General features: G+C 41.2%; 1 protein-coding gene across 2 annotated transcripts in view; it reads right to left on the reverse strand.

The window, feature by feature from the left end:
* TRPC7 (transient receptor potential cation channel subfamily C member 7) overlaps positions 1–26,275 on the reverse strand; it is a 137,658-nt gene that overhangs the window by 45,591 nt on the left and 65,792 nt on the right. For both annotated transcript variants that reach the window (XM_087887464.1, XM_034403511.2), the window contains exons 3-4: positions 13,487–13,651; positions 3,027–3,243 (exon numbers count right to left, since the gene is read on the reverse strand). In XM_087887464.1, the coding sequence (XP_087743590.1) occupies positions 3,027–3,243; positions 13,487–13,651 (382 nt within the window). The remainder of the gene's footprint in view (positions 1–3,026; positions 3,244–13,486; positions 13,652–26,275) is intronic.

Here is a 26,275-nt window from a genome sequence, read left to right on the forward strand (position 1 = left end):
CACAGTTGAAAGAAACTGTGATTTTGAAAGAGAGGTATCATTTCAACTTTGGAGGGATTTATTTAAATTTTGAAAGTGTCAGAATATTCATGACTGAGAAGACATGGTAACAAGGTCAGCCATTGAATAGGCATAGCAACTAAATCAGCCAATGGGAGCTGAGACAGACTGGAGCCAGGGAGTGTCTTAGTCTGCAGCTTCTGAGTCTGTGCAGAGAAACTGAAACTAGTGTGTGTTAAGCTCTGAGCTCTGACGCTGCAGTCTAGTCTGCCTCTCTGAACCAATCCGAAACTGAAGAACCACTATTGGTATTGTATATATTACTTCATGTATTATTATGTATATAAAGAAGTTAATGAACCCTGCTGCATCAGTCTGCCTGTGTGTGCTTTCTGGATTTGATTTTTGCAACAAACTTTGACAGAAAATTTCCTCCAAAAATGTATCTATCCACTCCTGTCAAATGAAGGTCATTGCAGATGGGCTGTAATTCTTTCGGAAGGGCCATCATATCTACTGTAAAAGAAGTCAGCATTATCAATAAAGGAAAATATTAGTAACTTAAGATTGAAATGAGGGGTCCTTGGCGCTCTCTGATCTTGATTGCTTCCTTGCAGATGTTTTATTACCCAAACGAGTTAACATCATCAGTGCTAATGATGTTCAACAAGAACTGATGATGTTACCTAGTTTGGGTAATGAAACATCTGCAAGGAAACAACTAAGGTCAGAGAGCACCAAGGACCCCTTCAAGTCATCCTTATTTCCCATACTGTAGTACATCCTGGGGACTGAGGTTGAGAGTGGCTTACTCATATTACTTGATGCAGCCCTGGCAGGGATGAAATGCCACCCAGGATCTTTCTGATCTGTAGGTCAGCCTTGCTTCACTATGCTACCTTCAAATCATTCCTTGATTCTTCCTAGCAGTGGAATTATTTGGAACATATTGTACGAGAGGTCCTTTCAAGCTCAGCACATGAGCTGCAGTAGATAATTCAGAACATACATTTGTTCAAGTCTTCTCCCATCTGGTACTGAGCCACTAATAAGTTCTTTTGTCCCAGAGCTCTGCCAACCACGCCCAAAGAAAAAAATAAGAATGGCCATTTTGAAAAAGCCACCACTCCCACCATTTGCAGGATTATGGTAGAGCAACTGTTTGGAGAATTGACTGAGAAAGATCTTTGATCTTTTACTTCAATTCATTGTTGACCAGTGTCTTATTCTGAGCAACTGTTTGATATTTCGGGAGGAATATTACTTAGCTGTCCTTAACTTTATTAGTTTATTTTATGGAAAAGACCCAATAAGGTAATATTTTATATTTCTGCCTCAGGTATCTCCCTCACAGTTGGGAATAAGCATCCACATGCCTCTTCCTTGTGTAAACACATTGCTCAATATAATGTCTCAAATTTGGTATTTATAAGAATAAGGATCATGGCAAAATCAATAACATCAGGCTCCCAAATCAAAGACTGGCTACTTAAAACTCCTGATACACATTATCTTTCATAGCAATTTAGCTTGCTTATAAATTCTACCAAAATTTACAGCCAATTATATTTTCTCCCATTGCAGGTTATGGGAGAATAAAGTTATGTTTTCTAAATTTTGCCCTGATTTGGCTGTATAATGGGATTGCATTATTTCTGGAATTACCTGGATCAGTGTTTGAGCCATTTCTAAAGCTTTGGATTAAGCCTCTAACTCAGATTGGGCACACTTTCTTGTAGTTATTTACTGTTCACTCCCTGCAAACTTTACAGTGCTAAAATGTTTTATGATCAAAAGAGAAGCTTACACACCAAAAATGCATTTCTCATTCAAGTTTCATTCTGTTCATTTCTGAAAAATTGCTTCAGAAAGTCACTTTTAATTCATTTCAGTATAATAAAAAAAATACAGCAAGAATATATCGCTTATATTCTCTGTACAGAGGAGGAAGACAATTTGACTTAGAGACAAAAAAGAATATATTTTGTATATTGTAGTTATAGCCAATAAAAGAGTTTTCTCTAAGTAATATATTCCCTGAAGACATTTTAATTTGATTTTTTTAAAATAAATAATCTGCACTGCTTTTCATATTTTTAAGGCTTGTCAATTATTCATTCTGTTAAAATATAATATCTCACTTATGTTTAACTGGTAACAGCATGAATGTACTATTTTCTTTACTTTTCAGTTTGTGTATCTCAATAGTTGGAACTAAGGTTAATGTCAGTCCTTGAAAAATAACCCTCAATTTAGAGCAGCAGATGGTAGCATGTGGACTTCCAGATGTTGAATTGCATCTCTTAGCAATTGGCTATGCTGGGTGGGGCTGCTGGGAATTGTAATTCCTCACATCTCTGGAAGCTACTTGTTCCTCCTCCCTGTTGAAATGTATAATTTCTTAATACTACTTCGTGTGAACAGTTCAGATCAGGAGATCATCACAGTGACATAACCAGTTGGAGCTTATTCCAACCTAGCTAATAGCATTCAATATACGTGGCAGTGTTTGAAAAGAAACATCTGGTCTGAATGTTCTCATGATTGCTTCATCACAGGTGGCTGCAGTAGGCAAACCCATGTAGAGGATTATTTTCCTTGAGACTCTCTTAGTTTGGAATAATAAAACAGCAAAAGTATCAGCAACCAAAAGGGGATCTCTGAGTCAGTCAGTTCAGGTTCATTGATCCTTCAGCTCGGGTTTTCTATTTGATATTACAATACAGATTTTCAAGTTTTTAGCATAAAATTTGCTAGGATTCATGCACTATGGAAAAAAGAGACATATGATAACCATAGCAATATAGCCTCTCTCTCCCCCCCCCCACACACAATCCAGATAGGTGGGTATTTTTGGCTCCTCCAAACAGTGCCTATGAGAGAGGAAGGGAGAAGAGCCCATCAAATATTTCTTGAAAAGCTGGATCCACAAGGTATTATAGACCAGTAATAATTTGCAGCTCTCCACTAGATCTGTGGCTAGATCGTATGTCATAGAAAAAGGAAATGGTTTCAATTCCACTTACCTAAAACCCATTTCATGATTAGCATTTCTGTCCATGAAAATTGTGTTGTTTTCACTCTAAATATTTGCTTGGGGTGATCCATGGCAGTTTCATTGGGAAGCAGCTTTACACCTTCAAATCTGTCAGAAGCATTCACTACTAGCAGTCCAAGAAAAATTGTAAAAGAAACAGCATGTGCCACAAACTTCATAAAGGGGCTTCGGAGTGTACGTCCCAGCTGAAAGCAAAAATAACCATAAATTCTTTTTTTTTCCCCTGTCCTTTTCCCTTTTCAAAGTTTCTAGCTTTTATTTATTTAAAAGGCAAACATTTTCTTTCACTTGGCTTAGACATTTCACTTGTAAGTCATTTTATCTTAAGTACTCAAGAGAAGTCAGAGGGTTTAAATCAGTACAGTTAAGAATTTTAAAGTGTTTCTAATATGGAAAAATGTAGATAGGCTAAAGAATAAGGTAACTTTAAGGTTCCCAAGAACAAAAGCATTTCTATTATTTTCATCCAATTAAATCCCAAGTGAGTAGTTGAGAAATGAAATAAAGGCTTCTTTCATAGCTCTCTTATGATACTTTTTGATAAAACTACGTATAACTCAAACTTTGTCTGATGGCCTGAAAATGATGCCCAGCTCTCTGTATATTTGTATGTATCTGTATCTTTTTCATTGTTAAATCTGATTGTATTCCTTGTGTTATATATAACAGAGCTCTGTATTGCTTTATTTTGGCCTTATGTTCTTGCCCAATATTTCACATCAAGAGAAGGAGCATTGGTTACTGTGGCAAGACTAGCATTTGCTCAAAAATGGAAGTGTAAAGAAATACCCTCAGAAGAAGAGGTAATACACAAAATCTATAGCTGTGCAGAGATGGACAGACTTACTTTAGAACTCAAAGACAAAAGTGAATCAAAATATGAAGTCTGGAATAAATTTTATAATTGGTTAGATAAGAGGAAGAATGCCAAAAACAAGGGATAACGAATGTCTGGAAATGTATATATTAATGTATATCAATGTATATTGAATTTGTGAATGTAATATAGGTTTATTAAATATATTTATAGCTGTTTAGGAAGTAAAATACTGTATACTTGATATATAATGAAATAGGAAATATGTAAATCTGTATATAGATTAAGGAATATATTTCTTATTAACTTGAATTTGACGCAAATGTTAGAAACCAGAGACGTTGAGCAATGTCCATTGTTTTACTTCTAAAACTAATAAAATATTTAAAATAAAATAAAATTTAAAAAAAGAGAAGGAGCATTAGAAAATGTCCATTTGGAAAAAAAATTTCTGAATGATACAATAAGGAACTACTATTGCTGACAAAAAGTTTTTTTAAAAAACCTTGTTAGATCTGGGAAGAGTTTTCAATAACCTGGTTGACATTAAAAATATAGAGTTTTCTTATATTTAAAGAGCATTTTTTGTCCTAATTATTTCAATTCCTCTGTACTCATTTTAATCATATGTACACAGAACAACTTTGAAGTCCTGGGTTCTTTTTAAAGCTAAATAGAGAAATACATTTATTAAGTCTGAAATTCAATTTGTATAATGCTTGCTTAGCCAGTTCACAAAGTGTCAGAATCTTTGCATCTTCATACAACAACAAAATATATGCTTGGATATGCTCAGCTATTTACAGAAAGAGAAATTAAGAAAAGTTTAGAAAATATGAGCATTATACGCAGATTGTTTGCATTTGACAAGGGAACAATTGCCCACTTCCATTCAAAGAAATACACAACATATTTTTCAAATATTCTTCAACACCCTACAATGGGTAAAATCTCACCACTTGATCTCCCCTTACCCCACTAGATGTGTTGGTTTAGTAAAGCTTTGTAAAATGAAAATAAAACCCCTATAATAATTAAAAGGAGAAACTGGGATGTTGTTTATAATGATGGTAATCTGATGATAGACGATATACAGCCATAATTTTTCATACCATTCAGGTAGTGTGGGTTTTTTTAAATATTTTTTTTAAAAAAAAGAATTGAAATGAATATTTCAAATTTTTGTGCATTCAGAATCTAACTGAAACTTAATTGATATGTGTAATTTCTACTGTTTTGTAGGAATTTTCCAAGACCACTTTCTTTCAAGTGGACAAAACTACTGTGGATTATAAAACTAACATCCAGACATTTCATAGTTTGTCTGGAAAGATCATGAATTAAGTGATTCCTATTTGTTCTACCCATCAGCATTCAGTGGATTAAAGCATATTGGGGCTCAAGCATCTTCCTAGACTTGTTGATCTCTTAACCCAGCTGTAAATTCGTTATCGAGGGCCTATCTTGATGACGGGCGTTGGAGCCCAGAGAGATGGCATGCGGCTAAGAAGAGTTTGAGGGGTTTTTTAAGTGGGTTTTTTAGTGAGTTTTTAACAAAAATTTTAAGGGGTTCGGGGGGGATTAGGGTGGGTTCTGGGTGAAATCCACCGGGTTCAAGACCAGCCTTAGCGAAGGGCTGCGACATTAGGGACGTAGAACCGGAGGTCGGGGAGGGGGTTGGAGTTCGATTTGAAGAGGGCTGTTCCATCAGCACAGTGAGTGGGAGGGGCAGATATGGCGGAAGCTGGGGACCATATCATGTGCGGGGAATGCGCACTCGCTATCTTAGAGCGATTGCGCATTCCGGTCCCCAATGCTTTTCTTGTTCCCCAGGTTGTCCAGATTCTCAAGGCCAGAGCCTCCGGCTGATGTTGTGCAACGCCAGGTCCGTTGTTAATAAAGCCCCCCTCATTCACGATCTTATTCAGGAGGGGGAGGCGGACCTGGCGGGCATTACGGAGACCTGGTTGGGCCAGGAGGGGGGAGTCCCCCTCGTGGATATATGCCCACCAGGCTTCCGTGCATTTCATCAGCCGAGGGCTCAGGGCAGGGGCGGGGGGGTGGCGGTTATTATAAAGGAAGGTCTGGATCCAAGGGAGACCACTGTTCCACAGATAGCCGGATGTGAGTCCCTCTTTGTGAAGTGGGGTCGTGGAGTACAGATGGGCCTGTTGGTCACGTACCTGGCTCCCTGCCACGTGGCAACGGCCCTGCCCGAGCTCCTTAACGTTATAGCCGAGGTGGCGGTGGGCACCCCCAGACTTGCCATCATGGGAGATTTCAACCTGCCATCTATCGGTGAAACGTCTGAGGTGGCTCGAGAGTTCATGGCTTCCATGACGGCCATGGACCTTACTCAGTTAATTCATGACCCCACTCACACAGGAGGACACACTCTGGACTTAGTTTTTGTCTCTGGTCAGTGGTTGAGTGGCCTTGATATAGGGGATATAGCCATCGAACCCTTGTCATGGTCTGACCACTCGCTCCTTCGACTGGACTTTCTAACCGCTGCACCCTGCCGCAGGGAGGCGGGACCGACCAGGTGGTTCCGCCCCAGGCGCCTGATGGACCCTGATAGGTTCCAGATGGAGCTTGGGCCATTTCCTGAGATTCTGGCTCATGACTCGGCTGAAGACCTGGTGGCCGCCTGGGATAGTGCGGCTGCCGGGGCCTTGGACCGAGTCGTGCCTTTGCGGCCTCTGACCCAGCACCGAACTCACCTAGCTCCTTGGTTCTCCGAGGAGCTTAGGGAGATGAAGCGCCGGAAAAGACGCCTGGAGAGTAGTTGGAGGACCAGCCGCTCCGAACCTGACCGAACACTGGTGAGGTCTCATATTAAGACCTACCTAGTGGCGATAAAAGCGGCGAAAACTAGCTATTTTGCCGCTCTTATCGCATCATCAGATAATCGCCCGGCCGCCCTGTTTAGGGTGACCCGCTCCCTCCTCCATCTGGAAGTGCGGGATGACCCCTTGCAGGGTCGAGCTGAGGATTTTGTGCAGTATCTGTATGACAAAATCGCTCAGATTCGGGAAGGGCTGGCCTCTGACTGGGTATGTCCAGACGGGATGACTGAGGCAGGTCTTAAGAGTGTTATCTGGGGGGAGTTCGATCCTGTGGCTCCCGAGGACATGGACAGGGTCCTGGGACGGCTGAACGCGACCACATGTTTATTGGACCCGTGTCCCTCCTGGTTGGTACTGGCTTCCCGGGAGGTGACACGAGGCTGGCTCCAGAAGATTGTTAATGCTTCTTTGAGTGAGGGGGTCCTGCCGGCCGCTTTGAAAGAAGCGGTGGTGAGGCCCCTCCTCAAGAAGCCTTCTCTGGATCCGGCTGTTTTGGCTAACTATCGTCCAGTCTCCAACCTTCGCTTCATTGCGAAGGTTGTTGAGAGTGTGGTGGCGCAACAGCTTCCCCGGTACCTGGATGAAGCTGTCTATCTAGACCCGCTCCAGTCCGGCTTCCGGCCTGGGCACAGCACGGAAACGGCATTGGTCGCATTGGTGGATGATCTCTGGAGGGCCCGGGATAGGGGTTGCTCCTCTATCCTGGTCCTGTTAGACCTCTCAGCGGCTTTTGATACCATCGACCATGGTATCATGTTGCACCGGTTGGCGGGGTTGGGGGTGGGAGGCACCGTTTTGCGGTGGTTCTCCTCCTACCTCTCTGACCGGTCGCAATCTGTGTTGACAGGGGGGCAGCGGTCGACCCCGAGGCACCTTGCTTGTGGGGTGCCACAAGGGTCGGTCCTCTCGCCCCTTCTGTTCAACATTTATGTAAAGCCGCTGGGTGAGATCATCCGTGGCTTCGGGGTGGAGTTCCATCAGTACGCTGATGACACCCAGCTGTACATCTCCACCCCAGGCCACCCCAATGATGCCCTTAAAGTGATGTCCCAGTGCCTGGAGGCCGTGCGGGCCTGGATGGGGAGAAACAGGCTCCAACTCAACCCCTCCAAGACCGAGTGGCTGTGGCTTCCGGCGTCCCGATATAGCCAGCTGACGCCATCGCTGGCTATTGGGGGCGAATCACTCGCCCCCACGGAGAGGGCTCGTAACTTGGATGTCCTCCTGGACGCACGGCTGTCGTTAGAAGATCATTTGGCGGCCGTGGCCAGGGGGGCTTTTTATCAGGTCCGCCTGATACGCCAGTTGCGCCCCTTTCTAGATCGGGACTCCCTACGCACAGTCACCCAGGCACTCGTCACTTCCCGCCTGGACTACTGCAACGCTCTCTACATGGGGCTCCCCCTGGGGTGCACCCGGAGGCTCCAGCTGGTCCAGAACGCGGCCGCGCGGGGGATTTTGGGGGCGACGAGACGCTCCCACGTGACACCTCTCCTGCGCGAGCTGCACTGGCTCCCGGTGGTCTTCCAGGTGCGCTTCAAGGTGTTGGTGACCACCTTTAAAGCGCTCCATGGCTTAGGGCCGGGGTACTTATGAGACCGCCTTCTGCCACCAATAGCCTCCCACCGGCCAGTACGCTCCCACAGAGTGGGCCTCCTCAGGGTGCCGTCCGCCAGACAATGTCGGCTGGCGACCCCCAGGGGGAGAGCCTTCTCTGTGGCGGCGCCCGCCCTCTGGAACAACCTCCCCCCAGAGCTACGTACAATAACAGACCTCCGGATTTTTCGTCGGGCCCTGAAAACCCATTTATTTCAACTAGCTGGGCTGGCTTGAGTCAAATTTTAAATGGATTTTAAATTGGAATGTTTTAATTACGGCCAAAATTATTTAATTATTTTAAACAGTTTTTAGATTTTGTATGTTTTGTATGTATGTCTTGTTTTTACTTTGGCTGTTCACCGCCCTGAGTCCTACATTGGAGAAGGGCGGTATAGAAATTTAAATAAATAAATAAATAAATAAATAAATGAGACTAAATTTGGATATATTATTCCCCAATCCATAAATAGGTTACCTCAGTATGTTTGATATGTTATTATCCAATTAACCATCCAATAATTATCCAACTCGATGCTTGTGCTACCTGCCAATTCTTACCAAAAGCTAGATAAATCAAAACAGGAAGATTCACATCTAACCCTGCAAGGAGTAAGCTATTTTAAAAAGAAAATAATCTGAGGACCCCAAAACCAATACTTTGATGTCTAAAAAGTCCCTATACAGTCCCAATTGGCTAATAATTACTTAGGGAGGTAGGGAGGACAGGAGGTAATCCTGAGGTAATCCTAATCCTGAGAAGAAGCAGACAAGGATCTAGTAAGAGCAATTGACTCCATCTTCCTACTTGACATTTGCGGCTATAGTACATAAGAATGCAAAAATACTCCCAGACTTTTTATTTTAAAGTAACATTCTTTTCTGCAAACAGTGTAGGAATGGAATACAATGTGTGTTTTAATATTTTTTTCTAATATTGATAAAAGTTGTCTAAGTGCCTACCTCAGAGATGAAACATCTATGGATTGGGCTACTACATTAATAGAAACTCAATTTGCTCTCAGCAGTGAGATTAGAAGCACATTCAATGTTACTGGGAAAAAAAATTCTTGAGTTAACATAGAAGCAAAAGAATTCTTTTTAATAAAATTTCCTTTCTCTGCTGATGTCAAAATTTCATATTCAATCAATATTGCATCAATATTTTATTTACAAGCATTTCTTGGAATGCTTGTAAATAGATAGCTTTCAAAGTTTCATTTCAAAATGTCATTGATAGCTATAAATAATGCAGATTCTCAGAATTTTTGAATTACGTTGAGAGAAGAAGAGACCGTGAAAGAGGGATTAATTTGAAGATGTTGATGCTTCAGCTGTAACTTTTTCAACATCCTCTCCAAAGATAGGAAGGTTGTTATTTCCAAGGTCCTGGTTTTTAAACTGTGAATGGGGTTGGAGATGCATATCATCTGTGTATTTGATTAGCATTGTTGTCAGACAGAGAAATTGATGACAGAGGTAAAATTCTAGGAAGGCAACATAGCTGGAGTAGACTAAATTGGGAAAATATACTCTAGAATTTTATAAATCCATCATCACTGATCCCTTCCTATGTAAGTGCTCTCTTAAATATAATGCATGAAGCAATTGTAAAAAGTAATAAAGATAACGGTAAAGGGTTTCCCTGTCCAGTCATGTCTAACTCTAGGGGGCCATGCTCATCTATGTTTCTTAGCTGAGGGAGCCAGCATCGTCTGAAGACACTTCCATGGCCACGTGGCCAGCATCATTATACGCCAAGGCTCACAGAACGCTGTTACCTTCCCACCAAAATGGTACCTATTCATCCAGTGGCATTTGCATGCTAGATGGCAGGAGCTGGGGCAAGCTGGAGCTCATCCTGTCATGCAGCCCTTGGGTCTCAAATCTGGGCTGTCAGCTTGCCAGCTGACAAGCTCAATATCTTTAACTGCTGAGCCATCACAACCCTTAAAAAGTAATAGTAAAGAAGTAATCCAGATCTCACCTGATAGTGTGGAAAGAATGGTAGTGAACTGAGTGTAGCAGAAAGCGAAGGAAAGTCTTCTTCTAGTGCAGGGATATCAAACTGGTGGCCTGCAGGCCAGATGCATCATGCACAGGCCACGCCCACCCCAGCTCCGCGAAAGGGAAAATGTTGCAAAACATCATGTGACGGTAATGTGAGGCAGCGAGGTTAACACCCATATTCTAGTGGAAAGTGCTTCAGCATCAAGAAAGGCACAGGTAGCTGTGCTGGGCTTAGTTTATATAACAGTAGGGACATTTGGCAAAATTATTACCTTTTAAAAGCAGGATTACTAGGATCCAAAGCCAGAGCTAAGCCATGCAAGAAGAGCTTTTGGAAATATATCTACCGCCTGGATTAAAGCCAGGTTAAAATTTTGTATGATATTGCATGTAGGCTATTTACTGATAGACCCAGTATTCTACCCTTCCAGTTAGGTTTTAGAAGTTAGGCTTTGTGAATAAAAAGTCTTAATGAATGCTAAAAAGATTTGTTTTTCTGGTGGTGGAATTTCCTTATCCAAAAGAAAGAAAATGAGAGAAACCAATTATTTTAGTTTCTTTCAGAAATACCAGTTGCTTAGGAATAACTTTGAAAAAAGTTAAATGTCACACAGTGTCAGTTCAAAAGCCTGATGGTGTCTGTGAGGATGGCTTTTTAATGTGTTCAAAGGTTATTACGACTTCCGTTAACTAACTCCAGCTTTGAAGGAGTGCTACAATTTGATGAAGCTTTGGTGAAATCACTCCTTTGAAGCAGATTTGAGCTTCAAAGTAAGGAAAGCAATTCTGCAACTTTCAAAGAATTCTGCAGCCTTTCTAAGTGTTTTGCAAATTCTTAGGTGAAATCTGATATTTAAAATCTGCATGATTTAATACTTCAGGATGAATCTCTGGACAATCCAGGAGATGATGCCAGACTAACAAGCACAGAACAAAACATCTACTATTTTTAATAAGGCTATGTAAATCCCATTTTCCTGCCAGCTTCTTTCTTTGTGGTGTGCCTCTGCTAACTAACAAATACTATCAGCAAGCTGATGATGGGTATGTGTTTATCCTAAGTATGTTTAAACTTGGCTGCTGATGAATTACCTCAGCTGGAAGTTGGTTCCAAGCTTTCACTACTCTTTCTGTGAAGAAATACTTTCTAAGTTTATTTTCAATTTCCTCTCATCTCTTTTTGTTACCATTTTACCTTAGTACAGTTTATTTTTTTTAAATTTTTAAACCATTGTAAACATTAATGTAAATCAATTAAGATAATTGTGAATTCATTGCAGACAATCTAGGCTCTTTAGCAGACAATATGGAGGTTGCTATACCACCCAAATCACATCCCTGCTACCTCTGTCTTAAAAGAGATGCACCAGGAATATTGTTTTAAAAATTACAGTCAAACCACTGAAGGTAGCCTATTGAAATTGGGCAATGCTAAGTCCCTCTAAAGCAGGAGTGTCAAACTCAAGATCCATGAGCCGCCCTGGAATCAGTGAAGGACTGCCCCACAGTGCCTCTGACAGTGAAAATAGAGCCTGGGAGGGCCGTGTGTGCCACCCTGGGCTCCGTTTTAGCTGGCAGAGGGCTGCAGGAGGGCATTGCAGCCAAAAATGGAGCGAGTGATGTCAAGCTAGCCACACCCACCCTGACCATGCCCCCAACTCCCTGAGGTCAAACACAACCCTGATGCAGCCTCATGATTTCAACTCTCAATGAAATTGAGTTTGACACCCCTTCTCTAAAGAGTTTACCTTCCTGGTTAATTTCATCCAATTCTACCTCCAAATAGAACAGTTATAGATATTTTGTTCCTTCTCCAAAACAGCCTATGGAAGAATGTTTTTTAATTTAATCTTGAAGCATCTCAAATTGGATTTCGGTTGTCTCAGATCTTGGCATGCAAGCCTAAATCGTACCTTGTTCCTTTTGACTCTGAAATCTCCAGGATCATTAGAATCAGGGCTTATATTTTTCTAGGCCTAGCAATTATTGTCCTATTATTCTGTATTCTCTTTTGGAAGCCAAAGAGGTACTTGTCTATGGCAATGTAGTGCTCATAGGGAGATTTTTATAGCCTAGAAATAAGATAAAAAAGAGGAAAAGTGTGTGTGCACCAATTTGGTATAGTAATTATGGCATCAGGCTAGAAAATGTGAGTTCTAGTTCTGCCATAGGCATAATGTCAGCTGGGTGACTTAAGAGGTGCCAGCAACTCTCTCTAAGTCCTGAAATCAGGCAATGGAAAACCACTTCTGAAGTCTCAAAAATGGAAGGAAAATTGCTAGTCCAAGCACTCATATGGAATCAACAACAACTCAAAGACACACACAGATACACACCAAAATAGGGGAGCCTTGATAACATTAAGTTGTCACTCATGGTACATTTAAAATAGGGCTGAGAACTGCATTAGAATGAGTCAGAAATCCAGGATAGAATGATGCAATTAGGACACAAGATGGAACACACGTCTCCCCAGTTCAAAGGCCTCCACAAAGCTTCAACTCAGATTTGCAATATGACCGTGCAAGATCAGAAAAAATCACTATTTATGTAAATAGTGTCACTTTATGACACATCTTTACTTTCTAAAATGCTTTGGTAGGCTAGTGGCAGAAATAGAAAATTAGAGCCAGTGATTTTACTGGAATATTAGTTGTTTCAATCAGCTCTTCCTTCTTCATAACAATTGTTCAAGCTATTTGGCATCGTGAGCTCTGACTGCAAGATTTGGCTTCTTTACAAATTCTACTGTACTCCCTCTGAAAACAATCAGAAATTAAATGAGAAATTCTCAATCTTCAAATCCTGTTTAAAACTTTGAACTGAATTGAACTGAATTAAAGCTTTCCCAGTTAATACCTCTCAATCCCGTAAAGACATTTGCTTACACACATGATGCCTAGTAAATAAAAAAATTAGCAATAGCACACACACACACCTTTACTTTTTCTATTTTTGTCTCTTTACCTATCTTTTAAAAACTATTTTGCGGTTGCTTAATTTGTGTCTAATCTGTGCTCACCCACTGAAAAGCCTGTTGCACTTTTTAATAAAACAATGTTTATTTGTGATTGAACTGAAGATCTTGTCATTTGCATCAAGCCAGGGATATAGATAAATAATGATAAACAAACATGCACCTTAACCAATCTGTACCTTACTGCAGGGAGCTATCCAGTATGCTATGGCGAGGAATGGAAGGCCTATGGAAACTCCGAAGACAGCCAAGAATTTCACAGCAATTGACTGCTGGCGTAAGCCTGAGAGGTTCTCATACCACATGGTGAGCAATTGTTGCTGACAGTTGGGATGGGCAACAAACTGCAAGAGGAAAATAAAGGTAAGGATTGCTTGAAAAGGAGAAGAATTGTGAAAGTAAGCAATGCCCCCTCCCCCACAGCCTCTGGAGTAGACATAAGACAAATGGTTGATCGTCAAAATGACAGGATGAAGAAACAGGCTTCATGAAAAATATTAAGTGTCTCCAAAATGTGTGCAAACAAAACTGATATGTAAGCCTTAACAATCTTTGGGGAGAAGGAAGGAAGGAAGGAAGGAAGGAAGGAAGGAAGGAAGGAAGGAAGGAAGGAAGGAAGGAAGGAAGGAATACCCAAGGTGTTTTTTCAGGAGGCAACTGGATTTTCTTGTCTTTTCTTTGAAGATGTTTTGCTTCTCACCCAAGAAGCTTCTTCAGCTCTGACTGGATGGTGGGGATGAGAAGTGAAACGTCTTCAAAGAAAAAACAAGAAAGTCCAGTTGCCTCCTGAAAAAACACCTTTAGGACAACCATAACCTTGATGACTGAGAATCTCCATAGACAGGAAGGAAGGAATAATTCTAATCTTTCAATCTTGCTGTCAATGGAGACTTACTTCTTCAGCTTCTTCTTCAGCTCTATATATCAATAACTTGAGCATTTTAAATTGCCATCTCTTACCATGTTCCCATCTAAGATATTAAGTAGAGTAGGATTTTCTGTAGATTCTATTCCCAAATGCAGCTTTGCTGCCTATTCTTGACTCAAACTTTCCTAATTATCTTCACTTAAAAGGTCCAATTGCAATTGTTTTCTTGGATACAATCACAAATCTAAACACATATATACATACATACATACATATCAGCAACAACAACAACAAAGTCAAAAGAGTATAGAGAAAAATGACAATGTAAATATAAAATTAGCAGTATCTGTGATAATAGCCATAATAAGAAAATATAATGTATATTCAAAACTAGTGCAACACAGTAAAAGCACTGATATATATATATATAAATGCTTGAAAGAATTAAAAATGGCATTGATCTAGTGTCAACATGCCTTTTGTAACATGAAGACCTTTGGCTGTTTTAGATGGTCCAGAATGTGGTTGTTTCAGCCATTATGGGCATGCTACTATGTGTCCATGTACCACCTCTGCTTCATGGTGTGTACCATAAGGCTTCTAAGTATAATTCAAGATGCTGCTTGTCACCTATAAAGACTTTTATGGCATAAAGGTCTGTTATCTGTAGGACCATCTTGCTCCTATGATCTCTGGCCATCCTGTGGTAGGTAGAGTCAGCATGGTTCAGATCACATCTATCAAGCAATGCCACCTGATCCACTGTATTACCTGCTACTGGAATAGCATCCTCCCAGAGATATGAGCAGTCCTTACCCTTCTTTCTTTTAGATGAACCCTAAAAATCTGGCTTTTCGTCTAGTACTTGGGTTAAGAGAAGATATGGGTTCAGTGTGCATATGGTTTTGATATTGATTGAATTTTTATGTTTTGAATCTGTACGCCATCTGGAGTCATTCAAAGTGGGTGGCCTACAAATGTGTTAAATTAATACAAAAACAAATAAATGTTGGCAAAGAATAGGTGAGAGCTACTTGTTGATTGAATTATCCTTAGGAGTTAGCAGTTTTTGATTGTGCGGTTAATTGTCAAGTGTAAATAGACCACAGGTATACAGAGAAATCTGATAGCCCACAAAAAGATCATCCGACTGTGAGGATAAAACACATAGAAGAGATATTTAGTATTTTTGAAGAAAAACATATACAGTTAAACCTTGACTTACAACCATTCACTTAGTGACCATTCAAAGTTACAATAGCATTCAAAAAAGTGATTTACAACCGGTCTTTGTACTTACAACCATTGCAACATCTTTACAGTCATGTGTTCAGGATTTGGGCACTTGATGACTGGCATATACTTATGATGTTTGCAGCATCCTGGGGTCATGTGATTGCCATTTGTGACATTCCCAGCTGACTTCTGACAAAGCCAATGATTTCTAGTCAGACACGATTACATATTGTGTATAATATCTGTCTGCCAATAGTAATTTTGGTGAATGGGATTAAGAAGGAGTCCATGCAGATTTTACTCAACTAGTCATTACAGATTGTAGGGAGTGGCGCTCATCTCCGTTTTGAGGCCATGAAACAAGTGCTGTCCAAAGATATTTCCATAGTCATGAGGCCAGCATGACATTGTGGAGTGTTGTTTCCTCCCCACTGTAGTGGTACCTATTTATCTACTTGCATTTGCATGCTTTTGAACTGCTAGGTAGGCAGGAACTAAGCAAAATCAGGTTCTCATTTGTCACACAATGCTTGGTAATATCTGCCTGCCAATAGTAATTTTGGAGAAAGGGTTTCAGAAGTGCTACTTAATTTATGTCCTACACTTAAACTTTCGATGACATGAGACATCTGGCTGGCCAATTTGAGAATGGAATGCTAGAACAGAAAGGCTTTCGGTTTGATCTGCTTGTGTTCTCACATTCTTAATTGCTTGGTATCAACCTATGGCTTCCTAATGATAAAATTACAGCAGCTTCACAAAGGAATTTTATTCCCTAAGATAAAAGCATCTCTCTTTGCATGATTTCCCATGAAGTGCTGCTTCCCAACACAGCATATAATGTTCTGCTGATTGTTAATCATCAGCATTAAAGATAGAGATAATGAAAAGCAGAGATAAAGGAAGTGTTATTATCATAGTTTATTGTATGTGTGGGAAAAGAAAAGAGATTAAGGCTCTTCAAGAGAAAATAAAATAAAAAGAAAAGTTGAAAGAAAAATGTTGAGAGACAAAAGCCCCTGGGATGGTATGACACATCACCATATAAATGATATAAAGGATTCTGAATATTTGGGAGAAAAGCAGTTTGGTGCTGTGAATTGATTGCAGTGGTGTTTATAGTAAATCCATTGTTAATAAATAACACAATAATATTTATGTGTTTTTTTCATTGCATGGCCATCAAGGGAGTTTTGGATATTGATCTCAAAGTCACAATGATAAGTTATCTTAGAAGTAGGCATAATTATAATTGCACAGCATAAGGGCAGATAGTGGCTTTTCCCACAGCTGACTTTGCCTTTAACACTAGGCTTAAAATGTGAAGAGATCCTCCTGGCTGAGAACTCATCCTCAGGCAAGGAAGAACATCAAAGAGCCCTGGTCCAAGAAACAATGGAGAGGTAATCAAAGTCCACCAATCTTGACCACAGTCATTGTGACTTAGATCTTAAATTGGAGAATGTCCACCCATTCTGCAAGAAGACCACCATTACTCAGGTAGAGACTCAGACAGCCTAGGATAGAGTGGGAGCAGAAATGTTTTTGTTACACAGATTAGATTAAATTCAGATCAAATTTTATTACAGCCCTAAGGCCAGAAACAAAATATTGAATAAAAGATGTATTACAGATAGTCCAGTCAGTCAGTCAGTCAGACAGACAGACAGACTGACAGATGTCTATGGAGATTCTCAGTCATCCAAGTCATGCTTCTTCTTCTTCAGCTTCTTGGATGAGAAGTGAAACATCTTCAAAAGAAAAACCAAAAATTCCAGTTGCCTCTTGAAAAAGCAGTTTTGGGACAGACAGACAGACAGACACCCACACACCCACACGTTGGTAATGACACCCCCACACTCATATGTGAGAAACACCTGGCATAACCAGCTCTATTTAAAGAACAAGGTTGTGCTGGAAAGTTGGACTGATTGGTGACAATTGTATTTGGCTGAGGTTGACAACTTCTAATATTTATGGCCCTGAGAAATGCAGTTTTGGACAGGGTCAACCTTCCAATATTGCAAGGCTTGGCCTTTGACCTAAAATGTAAGCACTTCATATTAAGTCTTTGCTCTGAAGTTTTCCCCAAAACCTGAGTCCTTGCTAAATTGTGATATCAAACATTGTCCTGTTCTATAAATTACCAGTAAGAATTTTATTTCATCTGAACTCAGACTTTATTTACAACAGTATTTTTGCCTGACAGATTTATGACACTGACTTTAGAGTCCAAGGCAATACAGTACTTTAAGAAATATCAAGTCGCTGACAGCGTTTACTTTCAATCCGTAGTATTTGATCAATCTGTAGTATTTAATTCTCTCCCTTAATCTACTACTTAAGATGGACCATAAAGGTCAGCATGTTCCTTCCCCATGAAGTGTAGCATCAGATATGCTAAGAAGACACTGGGATGCTCTGTGGCTAAGATGCTGAGCTTGTCGATCAAAAGGTCGGCAGTTCAACAGTTCAAATCCCTAGTGCCATGTAACCAGGTGAGCTCCCATTATTTGTCCCAGCTTCTGCCAACCTAGCAGTTTGAAAGCACATAAAAAATGCAAGTAGAAAAATAGGGACCACCTTTGGTGGGAAGGTAACAGCATTCTGTGTGCCTTTGGCATTTAGTCATGCTGGCCACATGACCACCGAGATATCTTCAGACAGCGCTGGCTATTCGGCTTTGAAACGGAGATGAGCACCGCCTCCTAGAGTCGGAAACGACTAGCTATGTGTGAGGGGAACCTTTACCTTTACCTTTATGCTAAGAAGTGTGTGCAGTTGTAATGATACATATGGCTTAGTGGAAGAGACAGTGCCATGAGGATGTTATATCTGAGGAGGCTTCTTCCCTCTTTTGCCATGCACATATCCAGTGCTTTGAGGATATCCACGATGGGTACTTCTGAGTTGCATCTAATGATGATTCTTGTGTTAGCTGTAGAGGTGCCACCTTCTTTGCTATATAAGGATTGTGACTTGAATAGCTCTGAACTATAACGCTATGCTACTGATCATAACCCTGTGCCAACACTACTCTTCATATTAAATATTTGTCTAAAAAGCATACTTTAAATTGAATACCAAAGTGACTTTTTACTCTCTTGTACACATTAACTCTGAAGGAAGGTTACATTAAAAGCCTGCTTGACACTTCTATATTTACAATGTGACAATGGCACAGAATATGTTTTTAAAATATATAAATTGTGCTTAAAAACATTGGAAAGAAAGAATGAGCTAGATGTAAAATGAGCTTGGGCCAAGCATTCATCCATGCCATGAAGATCAACTTTTGGACATTGCTTTTTTTTTTTTTTTAGGTTTCAAATAGTATTCTAAACTGCAAGTTCAGTGGAACCAGTTCTTCAAGGACTAGTCTTTTTTTTTCTCCACACCTTTTAGTAGCTGGTGATTTCTTTCTATTTAACAGGAGGCTGTACTAGAAGGATTGTAAAATCTTCTTTTAGGCAATTTTTCTATTTTTATTTATTATTATTAAATTTGTTTCCCACTCATCTCGTGGTTTGAGGCAACTCTATGTTCTACAAGAAGAATCAGCGTTGAGATAAAGAGATAGAACTTCTGATTGAATATGGGTGCTCGGGCTGTTTTTTTTTTTTACAACATTGCTATTTGTTCTACTGTTAAAAAAAGCAAATGTGAAAGAACATAACTTTATGGTACAGAACTTTGATTGCACACCAGATCTCTTGCACTTGAACAAAATAGATGGTGTGACCTCTTTTTTCCATATGCATCTTTTATACCATTATCATTAGTATTTATGTATGTATATTTTCAGTATATAAATAATATTCTTGAATTATATTTGCACAATACATTGACTGTTTAAAAAAGAGCATTACTACCTGGTCAGCGTTATGATGCTTCTGTACCATAAAGGTGCAGTATGGTGAACTGCATTATTTTAGTACCACGATGGTGAACCTATGGCACGCATGCTGGAAGTGGCACGCAGAGCCATTTTTCCAGGCATGCAAGCTGTCACCCAACTAACCTGCAGCTGCGCATGCACACATGCCCCAGCTGGTGTTTGGGCCTCCTGTGCAAATGTGTGCAATTTAGGGGATCCAGCTGGTCTTCGGAGCTCTCCTGCGCATGTGTGCGCATTTGCACATGCATGTGAAAGTACTGGTGCACAGCGCACACTTGCACACACAGCATTAGAGCACATGCATTGCATGTGCAAAAACCATGTGCATGCACAGATGGTGCAATTGTGTGTGCAGTGCATGGGGGCGTGCATGTAAAAACTGCACATGCACTGATGGTTGCGCATACAGCACAAGGTAGGGGTACATAAAAGCTTTGCACATGCACAGATGGTGTGATCGCACACAGCACAAGATGGGGGCGTGCGCAAAAGTTGTGCGCATGTGCAGATGGTGCGGTTGCATGCACAGTGCATGGGGAGGAAACGCACGTTAGTGCAGATGGAAAACGCATGCGTGAAGTGTGTGAAGTGCGTGAAGCACATATCTCAGTGAGTAAAAGGTTCGCCACTACTGTTTTAGTATGTGTATCATTTCTTCACTTTTGAGCTACCTGCTCCTATCATTCTTTCGTGAACATGAGGATAAGCAAACCTATTCTAATAAACGAGGCAATCTTCCGGGGATTAGGAAGACAAGGGAAGAGGGTAAAAGCTTTCTGGTAGTTCTTACAATCATTATCACTCCATGACCAATGTAGTGAAATTATCAATTTAATGGGGCAGACAGCAATCTGTTTGGAACCTCTTGCCAAGCTTTAAGAATGGAATCATGAGAATGGAGAGGGGGAAGGAACAGAGGTGGGTTTCCGCAGATTCTGACCAGTTCTGGAGAACCAGTAGTAAAAATTCTGACTGGCCCCACCCCCATCTGTTCTCTGCCTCCCAGGTCCCAACTGATTGGGAGGAAATGGGGATTTTGCAGTAACCTTCCCCTGGATTGGGGAGAGAGTGGTGATTTTACAGCATCCTTCCCCTGGAGTGGGATAGGAATGGAGATTTTACAGTATCCTACGCCTGCCATGCCCACCAAGCTACACCCACCAAGCCATGCCACTCCCACCAAGCCACACCCACAGAACCGGTAGTAAAAAATTTTGAAACCCACCACTGGGGAGGAAGGTGTTTCCGGACTAACTGTGTACTGAAATATATAGGAAAGTTATTAATTTTTTTTATCCCAAACCCACTTTACACCTTTGCTATTAATTAAACTGAGATCTGTGATTCAGGGAAGTACTTTGTCTTTTATGATGAATTAAGAACTATGCTGCCAGCTGGAGAAAGCTGGAGTCAGACTCTTGAGAGCACCAATTAGTTAGCATAGAAAAAGATGCACTTGACATCTATAGTGGAGGTGTAGGTGATGAATGGATGCTGCCATTGGGGATCTATTGGCTTCAAACTAAATAGAGAAAGAAAAATCCATTCCGTTTCTAACTCAGTTGCAACTTACATGTAGTACATTTCTCAAAATAAAATCAAGGACACCATCTAAATATAGTTGAGCATGTTTATTTCTTATTTGTTGCTTTTAGGTTTGGAGAAGCAGGCTTGACTCGGTCAAGGTGACTACAGTGATACACACCTTTCTGTCAATTAGCTATTTTCTTCCTGGCTCCAAATCCATCCATACTTCCAACCCAAGATAAAGTGTGAATGGGAAGACAGTGACAACTACTTTCCCACTTTTATTTGCTTGCTGGTGAGCTCCTTTTGGGTCATGGAGGTGGAGCAGGTGTGGAGCAGGTGAGCAATTAGCAGTGCCAACTTGGTGGCATTAAGTTGTGATGTGCATAACGATCGCCAGCAGTCATGCTCATCCCAGATTTGAGTGAATGAGAGTTGGCAAACTATGCTCTAGGATCGTGATGGCAAACCTATGGCACGCGGAGCCATATTAGTGGGCACGCCAGCTCAGCTCTGGGGTGCATGCATGTGGCGGCCAGCTGAATTTTGGGCCTCTGGGCCCACCAGAAGTAGGGAAACAGGCTGTTTCCTGCCTCTGGAAGGCCTGGTGGGGGGGAAGGCCATTTTTCTTTCTTACCTGGTTCCAGATCCTCTCTATTTATCTGGGAAGGGAGAAAACAGCGTTTCCCACTCCCTTGGAAGCCCTACGGAGGCTGAAAGGCCCATTTCCTGACTCCCAGTGGGCAGGAAGTGACTTTTTTGCTGTCCCCAGCCTCCAGAGACTCTTAGAGAGGCTCCTAGAGACTCCTAGAGAGGCTCTGGAGGCTGGGGACAACAAAAAATGTCACTTCCTGTCCCACCGGGAGTTGGGAAATGGGCTGTTTCAGGCCTTTGGAGGGCCTTCGAGAGAGTGAGAAAGGCTGTTTTTGCCCTTCCCAGATAAATAGAGAGGATCTGGAACCAGGTAAGAAAGAAAAACGGGCCTACTAGACCATCATGTGCCAGGAGCATTGGGGGGGGGTGTTGCGCAACCCTTCCCCGCCCCTTTTTGCGATGGCAAAAAGGAAACAACAATGCCCTGCAGCCTTCAACTCATTTTGTTCTATGGCTGTCTTAAGGCCTGATATGTTTTTTGTGAGGGAGTTGAATTTCTCAGATTGTCCAGAAATGCTTGCTTTCTCCAGCGTCTTTCTAGTTGTTACATTTATGTTCAATATAGCAGGGGTCTCCAACCTTGGCAACTTTAAGACTTGTGGACTTCAACTCCCAGAATTCCTCAGCCAGCTTTGCTTTGCTGACTCAGCTTTGCTGACTGAGGAATTCTGGGAGTTGAAGTCCACAAGTCTTAAAGTTGCCAAGGTTGGAGACCCCTGCAATATAGTACCCCACCTGCAATTTTATCCCCATCACAAGCCTGTGAGGTAAATTAAGCTGAGACATAGTGATTGGTCCAAAGTTACCAGTGAATTATCTCTGAGGATGTCCTTGAACTTAGGTTTTCAGAGTCAAACATTTTTGTCACTGGCCCCCAAAATGTCCTCCACTTCTCCAAAATGGTTTTTATCTTTATGTTTTATGACAATGGAAAATTAACATAGCCAAACAATATGTTCAGTTTCTGAAAGGACTTCTTTAAACTGCTGGATGTTCCTGTCATAACTAATGCATCTAATATTCAGATCCTTGACAGAAACTTCAAGCTATTTTAGTTGGGTAAATGACGATGACTACCACCCTAAGCTATTTGAGAAAACATTCATCATGGAATTTCAATCATACAACAAGATGTAGGTTATTGCTTTTAACATCTACGTAGGACTCAACTATTAGAGAATCATCCAAGGCTGCTTGAACCCAGAACATAATAGATGCCTCTGCCTTCCAAATTAAGCAGGTGACTTTGAACTTTGGCACACAGCATAAATTATGTACTGGATCTGGTGCTATCCTTCAAGTTCCCATAAAAATTTTAAAATTAAAATATATCTCTTATACATAATTTTAGCTTCATGACAAGCTCAGTTGACTTTCACTGATTTCATGGCCTCTGTTCCTATGCTTTTATCTTACCTGAAATAGACACCTAGATGAGTGACTTCAAGTAGATGGGAAGATACATCTCTGTATCTGTCATAATTTAATATATAGGTGCATTAAAAACAGTGGTTTTCTTTCCAAACTCCTACCTTGATTCATTCTAGAGAATCATGCTGAGTAGGTTTTTGATCATCCAGTGCCATTTTCTCTGCCCAGCATGAAGCTTTTCAGTGCAAGTGGTTACAGGGAAACCTTTGAAAATGAAACCTAGCTGCTCCAAATTGTATAGAGTCCCAAAGTAGAGAAAATGTAAGAGCTTCTTTTATTCTCTTATGAATTCAATAATTAGTAGCTAACATTCCCATGTACTTAAAGACCTTTCTTGGCAGGGTTTCCTGTTAAAACCAGCCCTTGTTAACCCCCCCCCAGCTAGAGTCTTGCTCGGACTAAAGCAAAGTGGAAAGTCTTTGATCTGGTGAATCTTCTGTGACCAAAAATGGTTGGGTAGTGATTGTGTCAATTCCCCCATTCCCCACGCTGCTTGAGACCCATGTTCTCTAATCTTTTGGAATGAATTTGCAGGAAGCCAAGGGAGGTTGCAGAAAGAAGAGGAAACTCCACTCATTGAAGCTTCTGCTGACTGGAAGGGGACACTGTTATTCAACAGGTCTTTTTTTTTTTGGTCAGGCTGCTGAAGTGCAATAGTTACATTCTGACCATTGAGATTATATGACACTAGATTAGGGTGGAAAAACCAAAGTGTGAAAAGTAAGCAACTATCCAATCACCCTTTCCCTGTCGAAAAGGTCATTGAAAGTTTGGACAATAACTATCTGATTTACCAGGTAGGTTTAGGGCCTTAGGTCAAGAAAAGCTGGCACAAAGTTTGAAGGTGACTGTCTTAGTAAATAATTTGAAGTGGGCCTGTCAAATAAATCACACATTCTTGGAGGAAAGGCCATCGCTCAGGCAGTGGTTTTATATGCACAGGTCCTCAGAGGGAGTAATAAAACAAACTCATTATGCATATGAGAAGCATAATAGCAAAAAGAAATTTAGTATGAGCCATTCAAATTAGAATTCCAAATGTCAGCAGTTATTATAGACACAAATTATTCATTCTGATTGGGAAAGCGAGCTCTACTGAAATCTGGGAAAGAAATGGTTAGCTGCTTATACAGTCTCTATTATTCTTTTCCCTTAATGGTTTATGGTAGGAAATGAAATGTAATGTCCGCTGGATGAGTGCTATTTCATCTATATGCTCATTGACTAATCTTCCTCTGTGTAAATATACTTACTACTAACACATCATACTCCTTTGCTCTTACCGGAATCATTAATACAAGGCAAAACACATGAAGCGGATGCTTTTTTAAAAAAATTAGAAAATACCCACAGGTAAACAACAACAACAAGAATAAAATACCATGAAATAGAATTATAATGCAAAAAAATAAAAAAAGAAGAAAAGCATAAATGGAAAAAAAGAAGTTAAATCTAGAGAATAACAAAGAACTGGTACCAAGATATCAATAGCATCAAGGTGAAAGCAGTTTTTTCATTCCGGTTGAGATAGCAGCCAACAAGAACTTAAGGCAGGGGTCCTCAAACTTTTTGAACAGGGGGCCACTTCAGGCTCCCTCAGACTGTTGGGGGGCCTGACTGGCTAGGTGGGTGTGGCTGGCCCCCCCATGTGACCGGGTGGGCATGGCTAGCTGGTCATGTGACTGGGTGGGCGTGGCTATGTGCATAGGAACTACTCAGAGGGCTGAAAAAAGTCATTTCTGATTGGTCCTCGCACTTTTGACCAGTCCTCACACTTATGACCATCCTCACATTTATGCCCATTGCAGCATTCTTAACAACCGTGTCACTCATTTCACAACTACTTCTCTTCACCACAGTGACAAGATAGGGCGCAAAACGTAAAATGTGAGGACAGTCGTAAGAGCAAGGACTGGTCAAAAGTGCACATAGGGTGCACATAGGTCATATGCACATAGGGACTACCCAGAGGGCTGAAAAAAGTGATTTCTGACAGGTCCTCACACTTTTGACCAGTCCTCGCACTTATGACCATCCTCACATTTATGCCCGTTGCAGCATTCTTAACAACCATGTCACTCATTTCACAACTACTTCTCTTCACCACGGTGAAAAGATAGGGCACAAAATGTAAAATATGAGGACAGTCATAAATGCGAGGACTGGTCAAAAATAACTTTTTCAGCCCTCTGAGTAGTCCATATGCACATAGAGACTACCCAGAGGGCTGAAAAAAGTGATTTCTGACAGGTCCTTGAACTTTTGACCAGTCACCATTTATGCCAATTGCAGTATTTAATTAAATTAATTAAATAAAAATGACCTACTGGAGTGGTCGGAGGCAGTCCGAGGAGGGCATTCGGGTCAGCTGCAGGGCAAGGTGATACAACCGGGGTAGGTAGGCCTACAGGGGGAGGCGGGCGCAGGCCTACAGGGCTGGCTGCAGGGTGAAGCGATTGGATGGGGTAGGTCAGGGGTCTGCAACTTTAAACACTCAACCTTAAACACATGTAAACACTTAAACACAACCTTAAACCTGGGTGGTCATTGCCAACTCCATATCACTTACTCCCACCCAGGTTTTGTGGCTCCCAGTATTTTCTTTTAAACAGGTATCTCTGTGTGTCTCTTTCATCTCTCTCATCTCTTTTTTTCTCCCCCCCTCTTTCTCTCCTTCATCTCTCTTACTCTCCATCTCTCTTTCTCCTCTCCTGCCGGGCGGCAGTAGCGGCAGCGCACCTACCGCACCATCAGGTTGCGATGGGTGGGCATGGCCAACTTTTTTTTTGTTTTTTACTTTTAAAAGCATTTTTTCTACAACCATAAGAGGTTGCAGAAAAAAAATGCTTTTAAAAGCCTCTGACGATCAAGCAACTCAGCTGGGATCGCCAGAGGCTTTTAAAGGCATTTTTTTTCCTACAACCTCCTACAGCCAGCCATGCAAGGAGTGGGTGGGAGTGGTGGGGCGGAGGGGGCAGGGCAGGGGGCGGGGCTGAATCCCACCACTGCGTGGGCCAGATACATTGTGTCAATGGGCCGTACTTGGCCCACGGGCCGTAGTTTGAGGACCCCTGAGTTAAGGCATACTGTTTGTAACAAGTTGTTTGTGATTATGCAAGAGAAGGCGTACAGCTTTACCTTACAGTGGTATTGACTTCTATTAATGAGAAACTTTAAAAGATAAAGTTTTGGAAGACACAAAAAAGAATGTATGAGTAAGGGGTTCAGGCCTACTGCATCCTAAGGACAGACTCTCTTTATAAAAAAATATTTTTTGGTATCTACCCTCCAATATCACTGTAGGAAAGATGTCAAAATGGACCAAGCAAAAAAAACTTTGCACAGGATAGCAAA

This window comes from Pantherophis guttatus, chromosome 2 (genome assembly GCF_059756535.1).
Source record: "Pantherophis guttatus breed Tessera chromosome 2, ASM5975653v1, whole genome shotgun sequence".
Classification (NCBI taxonomy): Eukaryota; Metazoa; Chordata; class Lepidosauria; order Squamata; family Colubridae; genus Pantherophis; species Pantherophis guttatus.